The 22,391-nt window shown below is 42.2% G+C and overlaps 1 protein-coding gene across 14 annotated transcripts in view; it reads right to left on the bottom strand.

The window, feature by feature from the left end:
• Nucleotides 1–22,391, bottom strand: part of DGCR2 (DiGeorge syndrome critical region gene 2) — a 97,343-nt gene that overhangs the window by 53,422 nt on the left and 21,530 nt on the right. For 4 of the 14 annotated variants that reach the window (XM_072803573.1, XM_072803575.1, XM_072803574.1 and 1 more), the window contains 2 exons: nucleotides 4,905–5,027; nucleotides 3,878–4,004 (listed from right to left, as the gene is read on the bottom strand). The exons of 2 other annotated variants lie outside the window; for them this stretch is intronic. In XM_072803573.1, the coding sequence (XP_072659674.1) occupies nucleotides 3,878–4,004; nucleotides 4,905–4,931 (154 nt within the window). In that variant the 5' untranslated portion in view covers nucleotides 4,932–5,027. Of the gene's footprint in view, nucleotides 1–3,877; nucleotides 4,005–4,904; nucleotides 5,028–5,720; nucleotides 5,827–6,354; nucleotides 6,409–22,391 lie in introns of those variants that run through there. 8 more of the 14 variants (XM_072803570.1, XM_072803566.1, XM_072803567.1 and 5 more) reach the window with 4 other exon arrangements.

The raw sequence follows: 22,391 nt of genomic DNA, 5'->3' as shown, positions 1-22,391 counted from the left end.
TATGTACCTACACGTAAAACAAGGGTCACTTTTGCTTGTCTTTATTGTGCTGTATATACTTTTTGGCTATTTGCCTTTGTCACCTACATGCTGCCTTTAAGATCCACTGATGTTTTGCAAGAACCTACTATTCACTCACTGTTGTCGATCCATAATATGCCATCATGTGAACATAAACATCTGGGTTGTTTCCAAGATGTTTATTAGCATGATGAGTGCTGCAAGAATTTCTCTAGGATTCCCCCAAACACAAATCTTGGATCACAGAATATGAGAATGAGAATGTTCAACTTTACAAGTTAATGCCAGTTTTCCAAAGCAGGTGCACCAATTATCCTCCTCACCAGCAGCAGATAAGATTTCCAAGTCACTCACATCCTCTTCAACACTTGGTTTTATCAGATATCTTAATTTTTGCCAATCTAAACAACTGTAAAGTGGAATCTCACCATTGCCTTGGAATACTAATGAGGTTGAGAATCTTTTTATATATTTAACCACTGTTCTTATTAATTTTTTTGTGACATGCCTTGTTTCTTTTGTTCATGTGTAGGAGTTCTTCATATATGCTGAACTATAACCCTTTACAGGCTATACGTGTTGTAAAGATATTTCCACTCTGTGGCTTGGCTGTTCACATTCTTTATAAGTACCTTTTGATAAAGGGAAGATCTTAATTTTAATCTAGTAAACTAGTTATTTTTATTTTAGAGTGATTTTTTTGGTGACTTGAAAAAAAAAAATAAACACTTTCCTACCAAGGTCATAAAGGTATTCTCCTGGATTGTGTTCTACAAGTTTTTCTGCAATTAACCTGAAGCTGAGTGTTCTGTGTATCACTCCTTCCCAACTGTCACAGCACTATGACTGAAGAACCTATCTTCTGCCTAGTGGTATGTATTTCTACCTGTGTCATGTACTGTTTCTTGGGTCTGTTCCTTTCTTTTTTTTTTTTTTTTTTAAGATTTTTATTTATTTATTCATAAGATGCACAGAGAGAGAGGCAGAGACACAGGCAGAGGGAGAAGCAGGCTCTCTGCGGGGAGCCTTTGGCAGACACTCAACCAGGAGTCCCTCTTGGGTCTGTTTCTGGCAGCTTTTCTGTTGCACAGGCCAATCTGTGCTTCGCTGAACAACAAAAACATAAGCCTTGGGATGCCTGGGTGGCTCAGTGGTTGAGCATCTGCCTTCGGCTCAGGGTGTGATCCCGGAGTCCTGGGATCGAGTCCCATATCTGGCTCCTGCATGAAGCCTGCTTCTCCCTCTCTCTCTGTGTCTCTCATGGATAAATAAATAAAATCTTTAAAAAAGACTACAAAAACAAAAAACCGTAAGTCTTGAACTGGGTAAGGCAATTGCTCATAGCTTACTCCCCTTCAAAGTGTCATACCATATCAGGACTTTATTCTTCCAAACATTTCAAAACTGACTTGCCACATTTCCCAAAAACCCTCTGGAGATGCAATGACTCCATAGATCAATTTAAGAACACGCCACTTTACCATATTCAGTCTTCCTAGCAAAGAATATCCTGTCTCTATTTATTCAAATCTTCTTTAATATCTCTTTTTTAATTTTTTTTAATTTATTTATTTATGTCTTAATAAAGTTGTACATTTTTCTCCATTAAAAAATTTTATGCATCTTATGTTAGTCCCCATTTACATCAAAAATGGTCAGAAGAACAGATGTCATGCTAGGTATTTCAAAAATAGTGGAGTTTAATACAGGACATTAAGTACTTTCAGAACAATCGAAGAGGCTAGAGTGTGCACAAAAGTGAGCGAACTCTAGCCTTCCATTTCACTTCTGCAGTTGTAGTTGGAGTCAGAAAGCCGTCCACAGTATAGGAAACTGCAGAAAACCACTGCTAATCACAGTTGCTCTGCAGCCCCACGATGGCTGGTCAGAGGAGGCTGTGGAGGCCCCTGTACTCACTCACCTCAATCTAAGCCCAGGCACCCACACCACTGCCAGAGGAGGAAGGAGTCCACCTCCCTTCTACCTTCCAAACTTCATGGCAAGGATCTCCTGGGCTAAATGAAGCCAAAGCCCGCTGCCAGGGGGTTCTGAATGAGACAGCTCCAGCCTTCCAGCCCCTGAAATGCAGGCAATGTATTGAATGCCCTATCTAGTACGCCATCCATTTCCTATCTTCCAAAAACATGCTGAAATTACTGGTCTGCTGTTTCATCTTCTCCCATTTGCTATCTTTTATACTCTTTTACCATGGCTTTATATCTTTTATGCTCTTTTACTGTAATTTTAGCAGGCTTTCAGCAGGACAATGCCATAATCTTGTATGGTCGCTCCAAAAATCCTGAAGCCCATATTCAAAAACATGACAAAGCATGGCCAGGGCTATCCACAAGTTAGTTAAACTCTCCATATGCAGGAAGGCAATGGTAAAGGTAGTTATCAGCTAACTCCTGTCCACACTCCCCTCTCCACACACAAAGGCTTTTCTTCTTTTTTTGGAAGGGGGGAATGTTAACAAGGATTTGATATATTCATGATGCCTTTTAAAAATTAATTTAAAAAAATAAACAAGAAAATATGACATTTCAGCAACTATTGATTGATTCAGGGAAGTGAGAAACAATATTACATTATTCTTTGTATATTTTGATAACACATTTCTCAGAATCCCAACTTTAAGAACAATCAGAAATGAAAGTTTATCACCCACCTGCCTCCTGGTGTGGCACTACACCACGGGACAGAAACAGTACCAAACACAAGGGGAAGCCAGGAATGAGCCAAGAGGTCCGACAGCACCTCAGCCCTCCAACCCCACTCCTCAAATCCTCCCTGGCCTATCAGGGATCCATAAGCTTCCACACATGGCCATGATCATCATGCCCTCAGTGGCTAGGGCCTGGAGTACACTATCCACTCAGAACTCTGGGCTCCTGTTGGAAAGACTTTATTTCTCTGTCTGGGGAGAAAATATAGCAACTTCTGTAATCTCAAATCAACACTTGTGCTAGGCAGACTTGTGACCTTCTGTGCCAGACCATGTGAACCAAAAGAGAAATCAAATCTAGTCCATGCCTTTACCAGGTTCCTGTCTTTTTATCAAGTCCACAGGAGATGGAGAGATTAACTAGATGAACTAGAGTGCCTACCATTGTTTTCAGTATATATACAACAGGAGAGTTACATACAATCTTAAAAGCTAAGCCAAAAGGCACTTTGAGAGCAGCAAATAAGTTGTGCTTCCACTTTAAAGCAAGCCAAGAGTCTTTTGGTTTGTTCAGAATATTCTCTAGAAGGCTGGATATGAAGCCTCATCTCATTAAGTCTGACCCAGCAAAGCTCCCAGTCACAACCACTGGTCCTCAACAGCTGACAGAACATGGAGCATCGGCATCCCAAGCACTGGATAGTTTATGCTCTCTGGGCTGTGACCTAAGGAAGGAGCAGGTGGGCTCCCAGACGTAGCTCCCAGAACCTTCTGTCCAGCTACCACCATTCAAATTCATTTGGAAAGACAAGCATGTCAACCAGAGACATGCACAATCCAATGAATAGGCTCAAGGGAAAACTGGGATTTCCTCTAAAGGCTGTCTTTTCAGGCAAACTGTCTGACCAGACCACCTTTGTTCCTTATTTTGGAACCCCCTTCAAAAAACCATCCTAAGCTCAAATGTCACCTTGTATTTGATACCTGACCTGATCCCTACGGTTTGAGTTAGCTGGTTTTTCTTCAGTACCTGACCTACAGGAATTACAACATTCCTTTCATTTTCTGAATGTTAAAAAGGACTTCCATTCTAGGTCAGGCCATGCTTAGAAAGAGGACAGGTCTGTCTTCGGAGAACTCACAGTCTGGAAGAAGAGATCAAGCATGGGCACAGGTAATGGTGAGAATTACCGGTGGCTCTAGATGCTGTCAGAGAGAGGGAATAGGTGCTGGAAGAAGCCAATCTCCACCCAGAGGACCCAGAGATGCCATCTTGTTGTGGTATTATCTGAGCCAAGCCTTGAAGGACAGGCAGGATCTGTCCACATGGAAACAGAACAAAAGGATCTCAGGAAAAGAGAAAGGCATGAATGAAGCATGTGGCTAGAAAATTCTTCATGGGTGGGCACAGGAAACAGCCCAGATGAACCACTAAAGGGAAAATAGCAGTAAATCAGGTTGGCAAAGTAGAACCAAACCAGAATGTTAAGAAATTTAAATGTCAGGCTGAAGAGTTATATTAGATCGGAGGTTCTCAAGGTAGAATAAGACACATCTTCTTAGGGGCTTTATTGGTACTACCTGGGTCCCACACATATGCATGATGGGATGCATCATGGATGCAGGGATACCAGGGATGTAGTGAACACCATTACTCTTGGGGTGTGTTATACTCCCTGAGGGTGCTAGGGCAGAAACCAAGTAGAGAACCAACAATTTAGACTTTCTGTGGCATTGGCACATATCTTGAGGAGCCCATGTGTTGTCAGGAGAAAACTTCCAACTGAAAAAATACAAGGGACTGAGTGAACAGGATGTGTTTGGCAGAGCCAAAGCCAGTCTGAACAACCCACATCAGGATTGTAGCCAGGCCTCAAAAGGCACCCAAAGCCAGGCAAGGAGGAGGCAAGAGGGCACCATGCTTCACGGGCACTGCTCTTGGGCCAGCATGCCTCCCAAAATGTGGTGTCCCTGGCATCCCTCTTGCCTGACCTTGCCACCTGGTAAGTTCTGGGATCTGCCTGTGTTGGGATTTATTTTTAAAGAGATAGGAAGAGAAAGAGAGGAGGGAAGGGGTCAGCTCAACATAAGCTTCCAGTGAGTGGATAGAGCACAGGCTACAGCCGATGACACCCCACCACCACCTCCTGGAAGCACAATCAATGCAGCTGTGATGGGGAGGCAGGGCATCGGGTGGCCGCCTCCCTGACACACTCACCTGGACAGTCGGCTTCGTCGCTCTCATCCTCACAAGTCACCCAGCCGTCACACTGCCAGGGCAGGGGGATGCACTGGATGGTGCCGCTGCGACAGGCAAACTGCCCAGGGTTGCACCGCAGCTCTGTGGAACCAAAGGGCAAGAGGCCATTGAGAAGCGGCAGCAGCAGTGGAGACCTGGGACAGCCAGGCCTACCGTTGCCCGGTCCTGCCTCCGCGGCCACCTGGCCCAGGAGCTCAGCCCACCTCCTCAGGGGCCTGCACACAGGCCCCAAGGGAAAGCCAAGAGCTATGCCCACAGTTACACGAGTCCCCAGAGGCAATGCACCCCCAGACATGGATCTTTATGTGCCACACCTCAGACACACACCTGACACATTTCTGCTCTGAGAGGGACTCTGTGCTAGACTACAAAGGTCACAAGAGGGCACACCTCTTACCTCCGGAGGGATTCTGGGTCAACAAGACACACACACACACACACACACACACACACTTCTGACCAAGAGCAAATCAGGAGGGCACAACAACAGTAGTGCTCAAACAGCATGAAGGAGAAACTGCCTGCACCCGAGGGGCTCCGGAATCCTTAAAGAAGGTGGGATGTAAACAGGGCTCCCAAGGCAGGTTTCAAAAGACTTACATAATGTAATAGGAAGAGAAAAATATTCCAGAAAAAGTAAGGCTTACAGAAATATCAGGGCAGGAAAACTTGCCAAATAGACTGTGTGTGAGCTGACAGGGAGTCACTGGAGGTAAGATCAGAAATAGGAAAAGGGTCAGACTATGGAGGCTTTGAGTGTAAAATAATTCTGACCTTTACTGGGAATGTTATAGGGAGCCAGAGGTTATTCAGTCAGTAAGTTACATGATGAGATCTATGTTTTAAGCAAGGTAGAACTGGCAATGGTTTCTGGAAGCAACTGTAATAGAAGGAAACAGACAAAAATATCAACTCAGTAAAGTGAGGACTTGAACTGAGGCAGGGGTTGGCAAACTACAGCCCTCAGGCCAACTCTTGCCCTTCCCACTTGGTTTTTGTTTTTAAAGATTTTATTTATTTATTCATGAGACACACACACACACAGAGGCAGAGACATAGGCAGAGGGAGAAGCAGGCTTCCTGTAGGTAGCCTGATGTGGAACTTGATCCCAGTACCCTGAGCTGGAGGCACACGCTCGACCACTCAGGCATCTCATTCTATTTGTTTTTTAAATAAAGTTTTATTGGAACACAGCCACAAATATGTATTGTCTGTGGCTGCTTCTGAGCCACAACAGCAGAGTTGAGACTGACGACTAAGAGAGATTAAATTACCTACACAGGCAAAAATATTTACTCTGGTCCTTCAAACCAGACTTGTGAAGTGAGGTGACAGCTGCTACATGGGCAAACATACTGCACACCATCCTGAAAACACAGGAAGATGAAACAAACAGAGCTCTCTTACTGTGGTGCTGCTCTCTCTGTGGTCTTCCTTGTCCCAGAATCATTCCACTGAAATCTAGGAAGAAAAAGAAACTATTCCCATCCCTGAGTCCTGTCCCATCATTGGCCTACGTAACCAGGGCCAATCATCACTCTAATTAACCAAGGAAGATGAACCCACCAAACCAGGTTGGACACGGAAGCTAGGCCTGAGCCCTCCCCTCACCACCACCCCTGGATGGTCATGCAGGGCATCAAGTACCATTGTGCATCTTCACGAGAGCGCCTCTTCAGAGTGCTCTGCAAGGAGGGACAACCCATATCCCCACCAAGGTCAGGCAGATGTCTGAGAGTCTTCCACTCTGAGGTGGGGAAGGGAAGAAGGGCCAGGGAAAGGAATTATGAACCCAGTGTTTGCTCTTCTCCACCTGCCACCACACACTGCAGTAAATCAATCAACCTAACCAGAAGGAAAGCCTTTGTTAAATGTAGAACACAGACAAAAGAGTCACAATGATGTATATTTTATAAAGGCTTCCAACCAAGATAGAGTCATAGGGGTATATTTAACTGCCTACCTGAAACAAGGAAGTAAAAAAAAGTATAAAATATAAGAAAACACCAATTCTCCAGAAACTGACATCAAGCAACAAAGGACAGAGACCCCTGAGTCAGGGCATGTGTGAGGTGAGCCTTACTGTATCAAGAACATTTCCAGAAAAAAAAAAAAAAAAAAAAAAAAAAACATTTCCAGGCTACAAAGCAGGGAGATGTATTCCAGGGGGTGTAGAAAACTTAGAGGTGAGCGGATGCAGCTAAAAACTGGGGGGAAATCAAAGCAGGTAACACTCACAGGACAGCTCCAAAGAGTCCTGGAGAAGAGAGAGCTGCACAAAAGTAAGACTCCAGAGATCCAGAGAGGACCCCCGCAGGGAATGAAGGAAAGTACTGATCAGTGTGTGGTGTAAGTGGAAACCACCCGGGGCTAAGGAGAGAACCACCCAAAGGACAACAGGGAAATGATAATTGAAGTTCAGCAAGACCACAAACTGCCTGTTCTCAGGAGCCAGACTGGAAAAACTCATAACTTGTGGGGCACCGGGTCAAGTACTCAGAAGAGTCCTACCTCATTAGTGGAGAGAAAGAAACTCCAGACTAAATGCAGTCTAACAATAATTAAAAAGAAAGAGCCAAAGGGATCAAATTGTTTCCAAGTTACACCTAAAACAAAACTTGAGAATATTTATAGGAAGGCAAAAATACGCAGTAACCAAAAAAGGCAAAATTCACAAACTCTAGCATTCAATAAAAAAATTACCAGACATGCAGAGAAACAGGAAATCATGACCAAAATGAAAAAAAATTCAAACAAGACAGACTCAAAAAAGGTAAAAATGATAAAGCACACAAAGACATTAAAGTTAAAATTGTGTCACAAATGCTCAAGAAGCTAGAGGAAAAATCAAACGTGTACAGTAGATATGGAAGATTTTATGAAAGAAGCAAACCCACTGCCTAGAGATGAAAACTGCAAGGCACAGGATGACCAGATTCAGTTTCACAGAGGAAAAGATGAATGACTAGAAGACAATAATAGAAACTCTAAACTAAAACACACCAAAAGAAGGCTAGAAAAAAATGAACTGTGAGCTGTGTGATACACAGACTTAGGGCGGGGGCGGGGAGACAGACAAAATATTTGAAGAAACAGTGACAAAAAAAATTTCTCAATTTGATAAAAATCCACAGATTTAAGTCACTCAGTGAACTCCAAGCATAAGAAATAGAAAGAAAACTATTTCAAGGTACGTCATGATCAAATTGCTTAAAGCCAGAGATTAAGAGAAAAATCTTAAGAGTAGCCAGAAAAAAAAAAGAGGTATTCCCCAAAGGAAAACAAACATGACGTGATGGCAGATTTCTCATTAGAAACAATACAAGCTGGAATATTGTGGAGTAACATTTTTAAGTTCTGAAAACAAAACAAAACAAAACAAAAATACTCAACCCAGAATTATCTGAAGCAAAAACATGGATCCTATACTGTGGGCTCAAAACATGGAAGGAGAACTTTAACAAGAACAGCACAAATAAAAAATGTTAAATAAAATCTTAAAAAAAAAAAAAAGAACACAAATGCTGGGAAGGAAGAAGCAGAGGCACACCATTTTAAGGCTCTTATGCTGAAAGTAATGCAGTCTGTCATGCAAAGGGCAACTGTAGGATGTTCAAGATGAATACCAAAAAGCTAGCATGAGAGTTTTAACAAATAACCCAATGAAGACAACAAAACGGAATAAAAACAGTCAATCCAGAAGAAGACAGAAAGAAAAAAGAAAAAAGTTGAAACAAGCAGCACAAATAGAAAAAACACAAATGACAAAATGGCAGGATTTATTTATTTATTTATTTATTTATTTATTTATTTATTATTTATTTATTTATTAAGATTTTATTTATTTATTCATGAGAATACACAGAGAGGAGAGAGAGAGAGGCAGAGACACAGGCAGAGGAAGATGCAGGCTCCGTGCAGGGAGCCTGACATGGGACTCGATCCCAGGTCTCCAGGATCACGCCGTGGGCTGTAGGTGGCGCTAAACCGCTGAGCCACCAGGGCTGCCCTAAAATGGCAGATTTTAATTAATTCTCCCTTATCAATAAACAGATTAGATGATCTAAAACACCCCAGTTAAAAGCAGAATTTGTCACATAGGTTAAAAAAAAATATCAGTTACATATTGTCTAAAAGAAACCCACTTTATATAAGGATACATGTAGGTGAAAATAAAAGAATGGAAAAAGACATACCATGCTAACATTGATCAAAAGAAAGCTGGAGTAGCCAAATTAATATTACACAAAGTAGACTTCAGAGCAAATATTACCAGGAATAAAGGTCATTTAACAATGACAAAAGATAACGTAATGCTAAATGTTTATGCGTCTATAGCAGACCTTTAAAATATCAAGGAAATAAAATAATAAAATAAAATAAAATAAAATAAAATAAAATAAATAAAATAAAATAAAATAAAATATCAAGGAAAAACTGCTATAACTAATAGACAAATTCACAACCAATTTCCATCCCCTCTCAACAGGTGATAGAAGAAGCAGACAGGAAATCAGCAAGGATACAGACAACCTGAACAACACCAATCAACATTTCTAGAACTCCCAGCCAACATCAGCAGAATACATATATTCTTTCCATAAACATATCTAACACTTACCATAATAGCATTATGAGACATAATACAAGTTGCCAATAAATTTATAATGATTCAAAACAGAGTATATTGTTTGGCCACAATGGAATTAAATTAAAAGTCAGTGACAGAAAGATCTGGAAAATACCCTGACTATATGGAAACAACTGACACACTTCCAAATAGCCTACGGGTCAAAGAAGAAATGAAAAAGGAAAATAGAAAGCATTTTAAATTGATGAAAATTTGTGGAATGCAACTAAAACAGTTCCCAGAGGCAAATGTACTGCATTGAACTCATGTATCAGAGAAAAAGAAAGGTCTCAAATCAGGAATCTCAGTTTCTTCCTTAAGAAACTAGAAAACCTGGGATCCCTGGGTGGCGCAGCGGTTTGGCGCCTGCCTTAGGCCCAGGGCGTGATCCTGGAGTTCCAGGATCGAGTCCCACGTCAGACTCCCTGCATGGAGCCTGCTCCTCCCTCTGCCTGTGTTCTCTGCCTCTCTCTGAGTCTATCATGAATAAATAAATAAAATCTTAAAAAATAATAAAATAAATTCCTTGAAAGGCACAAACTACCAACACTCACTCAAAAAGACATCAATAACCTGAATAACCTTATAACTATATAAGAAACTGAATTTTTAGTTAAAACCTCCACACAAAGAAAACTCCAGACCCAGATAGCTTCACTGGAAAATTCTACCCATATTTAAGGAAGAATTAAGATCAATTCTATACAAAGCATTCCTGAAATTAAAATACTTAAAATTACCTTAACAACAGCATAAAAAAAAAAAGGAAATACTTACGGATAAATCTAATGACAGATGTACAAGTCTTAATACACTGAGAATTACAGAATATTGATAAGAGAAATTTTTTAAAGACCTAAATACATGAGGCTCATAGATCAAAAAGACCAAAGTTGTTAAGATACCAATTCTAGGGGCACTCAGGTGGCATTAGGGGCATTAGGTCGAACAGCCAACTCTTGGTTTCAGCTCAGGTCATGATCTCAGAGTCCTGGGATCGAGCCCTGCAGGGGGGCAGGGGGTGGAGGCTCCCTGCTCAGCAGGGGCATCTGCTTGACGATTCTGTCTCTCTCTCTCCCTCTGCTCCTCCCCTGCACAAACTCTCTCGCGCTATTTTTTTTTTTTTTAAGATTTATCTACTTATTTGGGAGAGAAACACAGATAACAAGAGAGCACAATCGAGGAGAGAGAGAAGCAGGCTTCCTGATGAGTAGGGAGCCCAACTCTGGGCTCGATCCCAGGACTCTGGGATCATGACTGAGCCAGAGGCAGACGCTTAACCTACTGAGCCACCCAGGCACATCTCTCTAACAAATAAATAAACCTTAGAAAAAAAAAAAAAAAGATAACAGTTCTACCCACATCCATCAATGCAATCCAAGTCACTATGCCACCAGGCCTTTTGTAGAAATTGACAAAGTGACTTTAAAATTCAAATGAAAATGTGCTTTGTTTTTTTTAAAGATCTTATTTATTTATTCATGAGAGGCACAGAGAGAGAGGCAGAGACACAGGGAGAGGGAGAAGCAGGCTCCACGCAGGGAGCCCAATGTGGGACTCAATCCTGGGACTCTAGTATCACACCTTGGGCTGAAGGCGGTGCTAAACCGCTGAGCCACCCAGGGTTCCCAAAAAAGTTTTTTTTTTTTTTTTTTTTTTTAGTTTTTTTTTTTTTTTTAAAGATTTTATTTATTTACTCATGAGAGACACAGAGAGGCGAGACATAGAGGGAGAAGCAGGTTCCCTGTGGGGAGCGTGATGTGGGACTCAATCCCAGGACCCTAGGACCACACCCTGAGCCAAAGGCAGGCGCTCAACCACTGGGCCACCCAGGCGTCCGAAAATGTGAAAGATTTAAAATACTCAAAACAACTTTGGAAAAGGAAAAACAAAGTTGGAAGATATATACTATTTGACTTTAAGACTTACTATAAAGGTACAGTAATTAAGACAGTATATGCCATAAGTATCAAAGACAGGAATCAAGATCAACACAACCAGGGCAGAGTCCAGAAATAGGCCCACATATGTGGGAAAATGATTTACAACCAAGGTACAAAGGCAATTCCCTGGAGAAAGAACAGTCCTTTTGACAAATGGTCCTGGGACTAGATATCCATCAAGAAATAAAGAAAGAAGAAAGAGGGCAGCCCCGGTGGCCCAGTGGTTTAGCGCCACCTTCAGCTCAGGGCGTGATCCTGGAGACCCGAGATCAAGTCCTGCGTCGGGCTCCCTGCATGGAGCCTGCTTCTCTCTCTGCCTGTGTCTCTGCCTCTCTCTGTGTGTCGTCTCTCATGAATAAATAAAATCTTGAAGAAGAAGAAGAAGAAAGAAAGAAAGAATTCTGATCCATTCTTCATACCAAAAACTAACCCAAAATAGATCAGAGACCTAAAACTATAAAACTTTTATAAGAAAACATAGGAGTGGGATCCCTGGGTGGCTTAGCGCCTGCCTTTGGCCTAGGGTATGATCCTGGAGTTCCAGGAGTCCTGGGATTGAGTCCTACCATCAGGCTCCCTGCATGGAGCCCGCTTCTCCCTGTGCCTGTGTCTCTGCCTCTCTCTCTCTGTATGTCTCTCATGAATAAATAAATAAAATCTTAAAAAAAAAAAAAAAAAGAAAGAAAAGAAAACATAGGAGAAAAATCTTTGTGACCTCAAGCTAGGCAAAGATTTCTTAGATACATATAGCCAAAGTACAATCTATAAAAGAGAAGTTGATAAACTTCATCAAAATTGAGAACTTTTCTTCTCCAAAGACACTGTTAAGAGAATGAAAAGACAGCTCACATACTACGAGAAAACATTTGTAAATCAAATATGTGATAAAGGGCCTGTGTCCAGAATATATAAAGAACCTCCGAATTTCAATACCAAGAAAACAACCCACTCAATTTTAAAGTGGCAAACTATTTTAAAGGATATTTAACCGAAGAAGACACACAGATGGCACATAAGCACATAAAAGACACTCAACATTAGTCATTAAGGAAATGCAAATTAAAACCATAATGAGATACAATTACATACTTATTAGAATGGCTAAAATTAAAAAGAATGATGATATCAAGTGTTGGCAAGTATGAGAAGTAACTGGAACCCTGCTACATTGCTAGTGGGAATATCAAATTGTACTACTTTGGAAAACAATTTGACAGTTTGTAAAAGCTGAATATACACCCATATGACCCAGTCATTCCACTTCCAGGTATTTACCCAAGAGGAATGAAAGTTACATGTCCATAAAAAGAGTAATTTTATTTATAACAGCCAAAAGCTGGAAATCCAAATGCCCAAAATAAGTGAATGAATAAACAAATCACAGTACAGCCACACAGTGGACTACTTACTCAGCAATTAAATAGAATGAGCCATTGATACATGTAAAAACATGTTTAGAAAAAAATAAAAAAATATATAAAGCAGCCAGCTACAGAGTTTATGCCAAACCCTGCTGTCTTAAAGTGTAAGTATAGGGATAAATCTTTATCCTCCACTCCAAACCCAACACCCAGCACAAGGTAGGGTGCGGGGAGGACTCATTAATGTCAGATGAACAGAACTGCTCAAAGATCTTCCTCTATTCTTGAAGTCTGTAACAAAGTATCAATAGTTCTCTGACATCCCCCTGGGGAAGGTTCTCTCCCTTTCTGACTCACCTGTAGCATAGGGGCTCTTCTGACAGCAATCCAATGTGTAAGTCACTGGTTAATACATGTGAATCACTCATTCAAAAAATATTTACCAAGCTCCACTTTGTGCCAGGCAACTTTCCTGGGCCACAGTGGTAAACAAAGCAGGTAGACTTGGGACATGACAGAGCTTGCCTTGTGTGGTGGGGGACCGACACACAGTCGCTTGGTAAGTCAGCCAGCAATTCTGATGAGTCTCATTGCCATAACTCGAGCTGCAAATCAACATTCCTTTTCCCTTTCTTCCTCAATATCTTCTCAAGTCCCTTTGTAAAGCATCCAGCATAATTTCTGCCGCATCTAAAGTTGCTCAAAAATAGTCACCCCCTCTTCCCACCACTGGCTTTGCCAAGGTCCTGCCCCAAACCTTTTCTTATGATGCCTGTCTCCTGGCTATCAAATGGGAGACACAGGCAGGCCTTCCTAGTCAATGGATTGCTGACACTTTTCAAAATAATCCATGCCCTAACCATGTGCAAGGCCACAGAACCAAAATGAGAACTTCTCACTAAGCAGTTCTCAAATGTTTTTATTGCCAAATCCCTTTAAGCACTTAAAATTTCTGAAGACCCCAGAGAACTTTAGTTTATGTGGGTTATATCTATCAACATATACTGTATTAGAAATTAAAACAGAAATTTTATAAGTAGCAGGTTCCAAATGTACACTCCAAAGGTAAAAACACATATGATCCAGAAATTCCACTCCTAGCTATATGTTCAAAAGGAATGAAGACAGGGACTCAGGAAGACACCTATACACCGATGCTCACAGCAGCACTACTCACAATAGCCAAGAGGTAGAAACAACCCAAGCATTTACCAACAGATGAATGGATAAACATGTGGTATATCTATTCAATGGAATATTATCAGGTCCTAAAAAGGAATGAAATTCTGAAACATGCTTTAATGAGGATGGACCTTGAGGACTTTATGCTCAGTGAAACAAGCCAGACACAAAAGGACAAATAATGTATATGATTCCACGTATATGAGGTCCCCTAGAGGAGTCAAATTCAGACATAGAAAGGAGCATATAGGTTACTAGGGCCTAGGGGGAGGAAGAATGGAGAGCTGTTTGATGGGGACAGAGTTTAGGCCCGGAAGATGAAAAGAATTCTGGAGAGGGATGGTGTTGACAGTGGCACAGCAGTGTCAAAGTACTTAATGCCGGTGAAACATACACTTAAAAATGGTTAAAGTGGTAAATTTTATGTTATGTGCATTTTATCACAACTTTAAAAAAAAATCCTTTAAAAAAGAGAAAAACAGGGAGACAGGAGAAGAATCCCAAGCACACAACCCATTAGCCATCAATCACTTGTCAAGTGGCCTCTGGCAATGCCAGCGCACTCCGGTGAGAGAATGAAAGAGGCAAAGGACTCCTTGCTATTATTATGAAAATGATTTTGACCTCGCAGAGCCCCCTCAGACCTCAGCCACACCTGGAGAGCTACTACGGCTTTATTTAAAGTATGCAAAGTTTGGGAATTAGAGAATTCGAGCCCTGCAGAAATTTGGAAGCCTCTGCCTTACAGATTCTTTCTCTGGATTCAATTTCTTCTTTGTCAGCAAGCCTTGGCCTCATTTTAAATTATGTAAGCTGAGCTGTCTCAAATTACCGTGTGAAATTTAGTATCAGACTCTAATTGTTTGGAATTGAGTTCTCCTAACATCTGCCCAGAGAGAAATAGAGGAAGATGGGGAACAGCGGAAGCACACATGTCCATAGCCACAAAGCTCAGGAAATCAAAAATCTCCAGCCAGGAAACGCAGGAGAGAACTCTATCCCATCTCCTCCCATGGCCCCCAGCCCACTCGGATGGTCTGCAGAGAGCAGAGAGAGAGGCATCCTCAGATGCAGCCCTCCATGCCTTCCTGGAGCGCTCTCCCAGGCACTAGGAGGCCCCAGTCTCCCCGCAGGCTCGCTCCCAGGGGGCAGCGCAGCCTGTCAGACGGCCCAGACATTCTTCCCTGGAAAGAGCAACAGCTTCTCTTCCGACGATGCTGTCCCCTGGGTCTCATTCCACCCACTACCCAGGGCAGGGCTGGGAGAGAGATGTTTCTCCAGCACCACACTACACACCAGCAACAGATGGGAGAGTATCTGAAAATAAGGACTGGCTGAGCCCTGCCATGCAAGTGAAGGACAGGTCTGGAAGAATGGTTCCTGTGGGATGCTGGGTCCTGTCAAGCACCATGTCGGGAACTTGGTGTTCCTGGCTGGAACATGGGACAGCCATGTCTGCTCTGGACACCCTCAGAAGGGCACAAAAACCCACTGTCGACAACACAGATCACTGAAATACAAAACACAGGGCATACCTGTTAAGAGTGCCTTTTGAGGTGGAATTACCTGTGTCCTCAGGTAAGAGGATAAGAATAAGGGGCTTGCAAGAGCCCTCAGAATGGGCAGCACATGCACCACCAGATGCCACAGGGAAAGCCTACAGGCCAAGGGTACAGCCTGGACAAGTGCCACCAACACAGGTAAGAAGCTCTCTGCTTAGCTGGGGCTCAGCATGGGATTAGACCAAGCTGGTCTCACGGATGTCCAATGGCTCCAGGACTGGATGCTGCAGGCAGTGGAGACCATCAGAACAACCAGGACAGAGAATGGATCTGGGAGGGCAGAACCAGGAGATGCAGACAGCATTACTAGGCATTAGGAACAACGGTTCCCAGGAGATCATTCTAGAAAAAACCATGATTATATTATAAACTCATTGCCTGCTCTACAGTGTTCTAAATGCCATTTGTCATTTCATGAGGTGAAGGGCATCTCTAACCAGCCTTCCCCCAACGACCCCTCCATTCAGGTTCTTGGGATCCCTGGCTCAGCAGTCCCTATGGTTCCCCCTGCAACCCTGTCAGCCCTCTGCCAGTGGCTGTCACTTCACGGCATCAATGAGATTGCATGTAACCTCCCTCCTTGCTTCCTGGCGCAATGTGGCAACTCATGGTTGCTGAACAGTTTCATGTACTCTGCTCTTTGGAACGACTCTGTGAGGCCCTCTGAAGCAGCAAATGCTCTCTGAGGGACCCACCTGGAGAAAGGGAGGATGCGAGCAGGGAGCTGGGACCAGGGGCTTCTGCACAACACAAGTCTGCCGTGGAGCTCAGCAGCGAAGCCCAGTTAAGGATGCTGTTAATGGGAGACCTGAGCACCCCTTGGCTCTGGCAGGCATCAGAGTTACAGCAGGAAGGACACAACATCCGAACGTCACACTGCAAGGAGCTCAAAGACCAGCTGGCCCTTGATTTGCATACATGAGGTCCTAGTATCCAAGGGGGGAGAGGGATATGTATGGTTCCATGAAGACTACAGTATATTAGTTTTACCAGAAAAAAATAAATTAGGAAGGCCAGAGACTGCTACATTTACCAGAAAACCTATCTATGGGCAGCCGGGGTGGCTCAGCGGTTTAGCGCCGCCTTTGGCCCAGGGTGTGATCCTGGAGCCCCAGGATCGAGTCCCACGTCGGGCTCCCTGCATGGAGCCTGCTTCTCCCTCTGCCTGTGTCTCTGCCTCTCTCTCTGTTTCTCACGAATAAATAAACAATTTTTAAAAAAAGAAAAGAAAACACATTTAGTCCAGTCAACTCACTCACTTTACAAAAGGACTGACGCACCTGCTCCATGTCCTATCACAAGTCAACAGGAGCAGAACAAGAACCTTTTGCCCAGATCTATATCCCAAAGCCAGCTTGGCTAAGTGGGAATCAGGACTCAGATCGGGAATCATAGCCACCCCCAACAGGATGCCTTGCATTCTGATTTGGGGCATGGCTAACCCATCCTTCCTCAGAGGGCTGAATCCAAACGTTCCAACTCTGACCCATTTTCTCTTTAAGACAGAAAACACAGGACTTATGAAACACAGGGCCTCTATGGAGGTCAGCAATACAAACCCTCAGGGACAAGGACTCTCTGACTACTTGATAGGGACCTGCAAGGCCAGGAATGTACCAAAATACTATAGGTTTGAAATAAAGCCAAAATTCTTAGATATGCCTTCTCAAATGCCAGTTGCTCCCAGTCACTGTGACCACCAAGCCCATTTCCAAACAGCCCTGGGGCAGGAGGAGAATCACTGAGAATCACTCTCAGTCAGCCCCCATATGGGAGGGGGGACTCATCTGAATGCGGAGTCTGAGCAAGGACATCTCCTACTGCCCTGTCACCTACCTGCCTGGTAAGGATAGGCAGGGGACCCAGCTCTGCTGTGTCTACCCAGCTCTACTGAGGGCTGGGGAGCACTGCCCATGCTCAGGGGAAGCCACTTTCTCTTATCAGCCAAGGAATCACAAGGTTGATGCAAGAGACCATGACACCAGAACAAAGTGACAAGGCCCATACTTCAGTATTTATTTTTTATAGGTCACAAGCATTTTCTACATCCAGGAGATGAAATGACCATCACTCACTATATCTTCTATCCTCAGATACTCCTCAGCTGGGACACTGGCTCATCTGCCTTGACTTGTTTTCTGGCTTCTCCTTAGGTACATGTTTGGAGAAGGTCCTGCTTGAAGTAAGTTATCTTAGAAGAGGAGGGAGAGGCCCAAAGGAAAAGGATGTGACTGGACAAGATGAAAGAGGAAGGAGAGGCAGGTTCACCAAGCATCTCTATTAAATGAATGACACTTTGAAGAAAAGAACAGCAACCAGCAGTCAGTCTATATTTTATGGAGGTTGGAGTTTGGTAGGGTTTAAATGTGGGAATAAGACCAGGGCAAGAGGGTGGGGTAGAGCTGGAATAATAGCTATCTCCCATCTAATGTAACATCCATTTGCTGTTTCATTCACCACTCACACCACACTTGGATGACAACCATAGTACAGTATAACCAGTACTTTGCAAGGGAAACAGCTGGAGCAAGATCAGATTCTTGTATGTTCATTGTGCCAGTGTATCAAAGGCCTCAAATATATTATTTAAATCCTTAAGACAAACTTATTAGCACAGCCTTGTGCCTCCTGTGGGCCAGGCACTATGCTAGACGCAAGCAAGAAGACTGGAATGATAAATACAAGGTCTTTGCCTTGACAGAGCTCTAAGTCTAAAAAGGAAGGAGAAGATTTCCACCACCTCAGGACAGCAAAGAGTTGTCACAGAAACACAGAAAGTGTAACCATAAAAGAAAAAAAAACTGAGGGGATCCCTGGGTGGCTCAGAGGTTTAGCGCTTGCCTTCAGTCCAGGGTGTGATCCTGGAGTCCCGGGATCGAGTCCCACATCGGGCTCCCGGCATGGAGCCTGCTGCTCCCTGTCTGTCTGTTTGCCTCTCTCTCTCTGTGTCTTTCATGAATAAATGAATAAAATCTTTAAAAAATAAAAAACTGATACGGGAGCCTGGATGGTTCAGCAATTGAGCATCTGCCTTTGATTCAGGGTGTAATCCCAGGGTCCGGGATCGAGTCCCTCATCAGGCTCCTGTGGGGAGGCTGCTTCTCCCTCTGCCTATGTCTCTGCTTCTCTCTCTCTCATACACACACACACACACGAATAAATAAATAAAATCTTTAAAAAGGAAAAAACTGGGATCCCTGGGTGGTGCAGCGGTTTGGCGCCTGCCTTTGGCCCAGGGCACGATCTTGGAGACCCAGGATCGAATCCCACATCGGGCTCCCGGTGCATGGAGCCTGCTTCTCCCTCTGCCTATGTCTCTGCCTCTCTCTCTCTCTGTGACTATCATAAATAAATAAAATTAAAAAAAAAAAAAAAGGAAAAAACTGATAAACTTCAAAATTTAAAACTTTGATCAGGGTATCCCCGGTGGCTTAGTGGTTTAGGACCGCCTTCAGCCCAGGGCGTGATCCTGGCAGATCTCCCTCTGCCTGTGTCTCTGTCTCTGTGTGTGTGTGTGTGTGTGTGTGTGTGTGTGTCTCATGAATAAATAAATAAAATCTTTAAAATCAAATAAAATAAAACTTTGATCAAAGGATCAAAAGTGTGGTAAAGATACATAGATCAAAGCACTAAAATACAGAGCCCAAAAGTAGACCCATACAAATGTGGCCAATTGATGTTTGATAAAGGTATAAAGACAATTCAATGGAAAAAAAGAATCTCTCAAGTGGTAGTGGAATAACTGGACATACACATATCAAAAGCTGGATCTGGATCCATACCTCACATTGGATATAGAAATTAACTCAAAACAGACCAAAGACTTACATGTAAAACCTAACACTAAAACTTCTGGCAGAAAAAAATAAAACCTTTGTGAACCTGGGTTAGGCAAAGTGCTTACATACATCTCCAAAAGCATGATCTATATATAAAAAAAATAATGTTGTAAACTGAAATTCATCAAAAAAATCAGTGGTTGCCAGGTAGAAACCTGGTAGGGAGGTAGGGAGAGGCGCTGACTACAAAGTGGCAGCATGAAGCAATTTTGGGGTGATGGAACTATGCTCTGCATTTTCAGTGTGGGACTGGTTATAGGACCATATACGTTTGTCAAACCTTAAAGAATGATATACCAGAAAGAAATTTTAGTGTACTAAATTAAAAAATAAAACAGATACTTTTAAAAGTACAGCTAAGCAAACAAACTGGTAAGTCATTGACTAAGAGAAAACACTTGCAACATATCTGTCTAAAAACTTTTATTTGGGATATACAAAGAATTCCTATAATTCAGTAAAAAATATAAATAATAAAAAAGCAAACAACCTCATAAAAAATGGGCAAATGATTTGAACAGATACTTCTCAAAAAGCAGATATATGAATGGCTGCTAGCAAGGACATGAAAAGTAGTCAACACCATCACTCACAGAAAGACAATTAAAACCACTACACAATAGAAAGGCTACATTTTAGAAGGCTGACAACATAAAATGTTGATGTGATTGTGGAGCAACTGGAACTCTCATACAATATTAATGGGAATGTAAAATAGCACAACCACTCTGCAATCAGGCAAGAAAAAGAAGTAAAAGACATCCAAATTGGAAAGGAAAAAGTAAAATTACACCTGTTTGCAGATGACATGATCTTGTGTCACGTCTAAAGATTCCACCAAAAAAAAGTTAGAATAAATTAAACAGAGCCATAAGGACACAAAAATCAATACAGAGAAACCAGTTGTCTTTCTATATACTAACAATGAACAATTTGAAAAGAAAATTAAGAAAACGATTTTATTTACAAGAGCACCAAAATGAACAAAACGCAAGGTGCCTAAGTGGCTCAGTTGGTTAAGTGTCTGATTTCAGCCCATGTCATGATCTTGGGGTCCTGGGATCAAGCCCTACATGAGGCTCCCATTCTCAGTGGGGACTCTGCTTCTCCCTCTCCATCTGCCCCTTCCCCTGCTTATGTAGACGTGCATGTGCATGCTCTCTCTCTCTCTCTCTCTCTCTCTCTCAAAATATACTCATGAGAGACACAGAGAGAGAGGCAGAGACATAGGTAGAGGGAGAAGCAGGCTACCCGTGGGGAGCCCAATGTGAAACTCGATCCTAGGACCCCAGGATCACAACCTGAGCCACCCAGGTGCCCCAAAATATTAAATAAAACCTTTAAAAAAATAAACAATACTTAGGAATAAGCTTAACCCAAAGAGATGAAACACCAGTACACTAAAAACTACAAAACACTGTTGAAATTAAAGAAGACACAAACGATGGAAAGACATCGTTCAATGCAATCCGTATCAAAATGCCAAGGACTTTTTTTTTTTTGCCCAAATAGAAAAATCTAAAATTAATATGGAATCTCAAATGACTCCAAATAGCCAAAACAATCTTGAGGAAGAAAACAAAGCTGGAGGCCTCACACTTCCTTATTTCAAGACATATTACAAAACTACAGTAATCAAAACAGTGTGCTACTGGCATAAACACAGATATATAGGCCAGTGAAACAGAATAGAGAGCCCTTAAATAAATCCTCACATATATAGCCAAATGATTTTTGATGAAGGTTCTAAGACCAGGCAATTTTTTCAACAAATAATATGAAGAAAATAACCACACATAAAAGAATGAAGTTGGACTCTTACCAACACTATAAACAAAAATTAAATCAATATGGATCAGGACCTAAATATAAGACCTAAAACATTAAAATCCTTAGAAGAAAATACAAGACAATGTTAGATTTAGAAGTGATTTCTTGGATATGACACCAAAGCACAGGTAACAAAATCAAGAATAAACAAAAGAACTACATCAAACTTAAATAGAGAAAAGGCCACCTACAGAATGAAAAAAAAAAAGCACAAATCAGGTATCCAATAAGGGATTAGTATCCAGTATATACAAAGAACTACAATTTAACAAAGATACAAATAATCCAATTTAAAAATGGGCAAAGTGGGGCACCTCAATGCTGCAGTTGGTTAAGTGTCCGACTATTGGTTTGGTTTCTGCTCAGGTCATGATCTCAGGGTCGTGAGATCAAATCCTGTGTCAGCACTCAGCACAGTCTGCTTAAGCTTCTCTCTCGCTCTCCCTGTGCCCCTCCCCCCACAGCAAATGTGTGCTCCTCTCTCAAAGATTTAAAAAATAAAAAATGGGCAAAGGACGTGAATTAGGTATTTCTCCAAAAAGAACATGCAAATGGCCAACAAGAATAAGACGAGATGTTCAACATCACTAATCATTAGGGAAATGCAAATCAAAACCATAATAAGGTATTACTCCATACCCTTTAGAATGGTCACTATTGAAAGAGGAGGAAAGAAAAAGAAAAAGAAAAAGAAAAAGAAAAAGAAAAAGAAAAAGAAAAAGAAAGGAAAAGAAAAGAAAGAAAGAAAGAAAGAAAAAGAAAGAGAGGGAAAGGAGAGGAGGGGAGGGGAGGGGAGGGGAGAGGAGAGGAGAGGAGAGGAGAGGAGAGGAGAGGAGAGGAGAGGAGAGGAGAGGAGAGGAGAGGAGAGGAGAGGAGTACTGACAAGAATACAGAGAAATTGGAACCCTTGTGCACTACTGATAAGACTGTATAATGGTGCAGTCACCATGGAAAACAGTTTAGAGGTTCCACAATAAGTTAAAACTAGAATTACCATATGATCCTGCAATCCCAATTCTGGATATGTATCCAAAAGAACTGAAAACAGGATCTCAAAGAGATATATGCACATTCATGTTCATCATAGCATTATTCAC

This window comes from Canis lupus, chromosome 27, assembly GCF_048164855.1.
Source record: "Canis lupus baileyi chromosome 27, mCanLup2.hap1, whole genome shotgun sequence".
Taxonomy (NCBI): Eukaryota; Metazoa; Chordata; class Mammalia; order Carnivora; family Canidae; genus Canis; species Canis lupus.
This window is presented reverse-complemented; position numbering and strand designations above follow the sequence as displayed.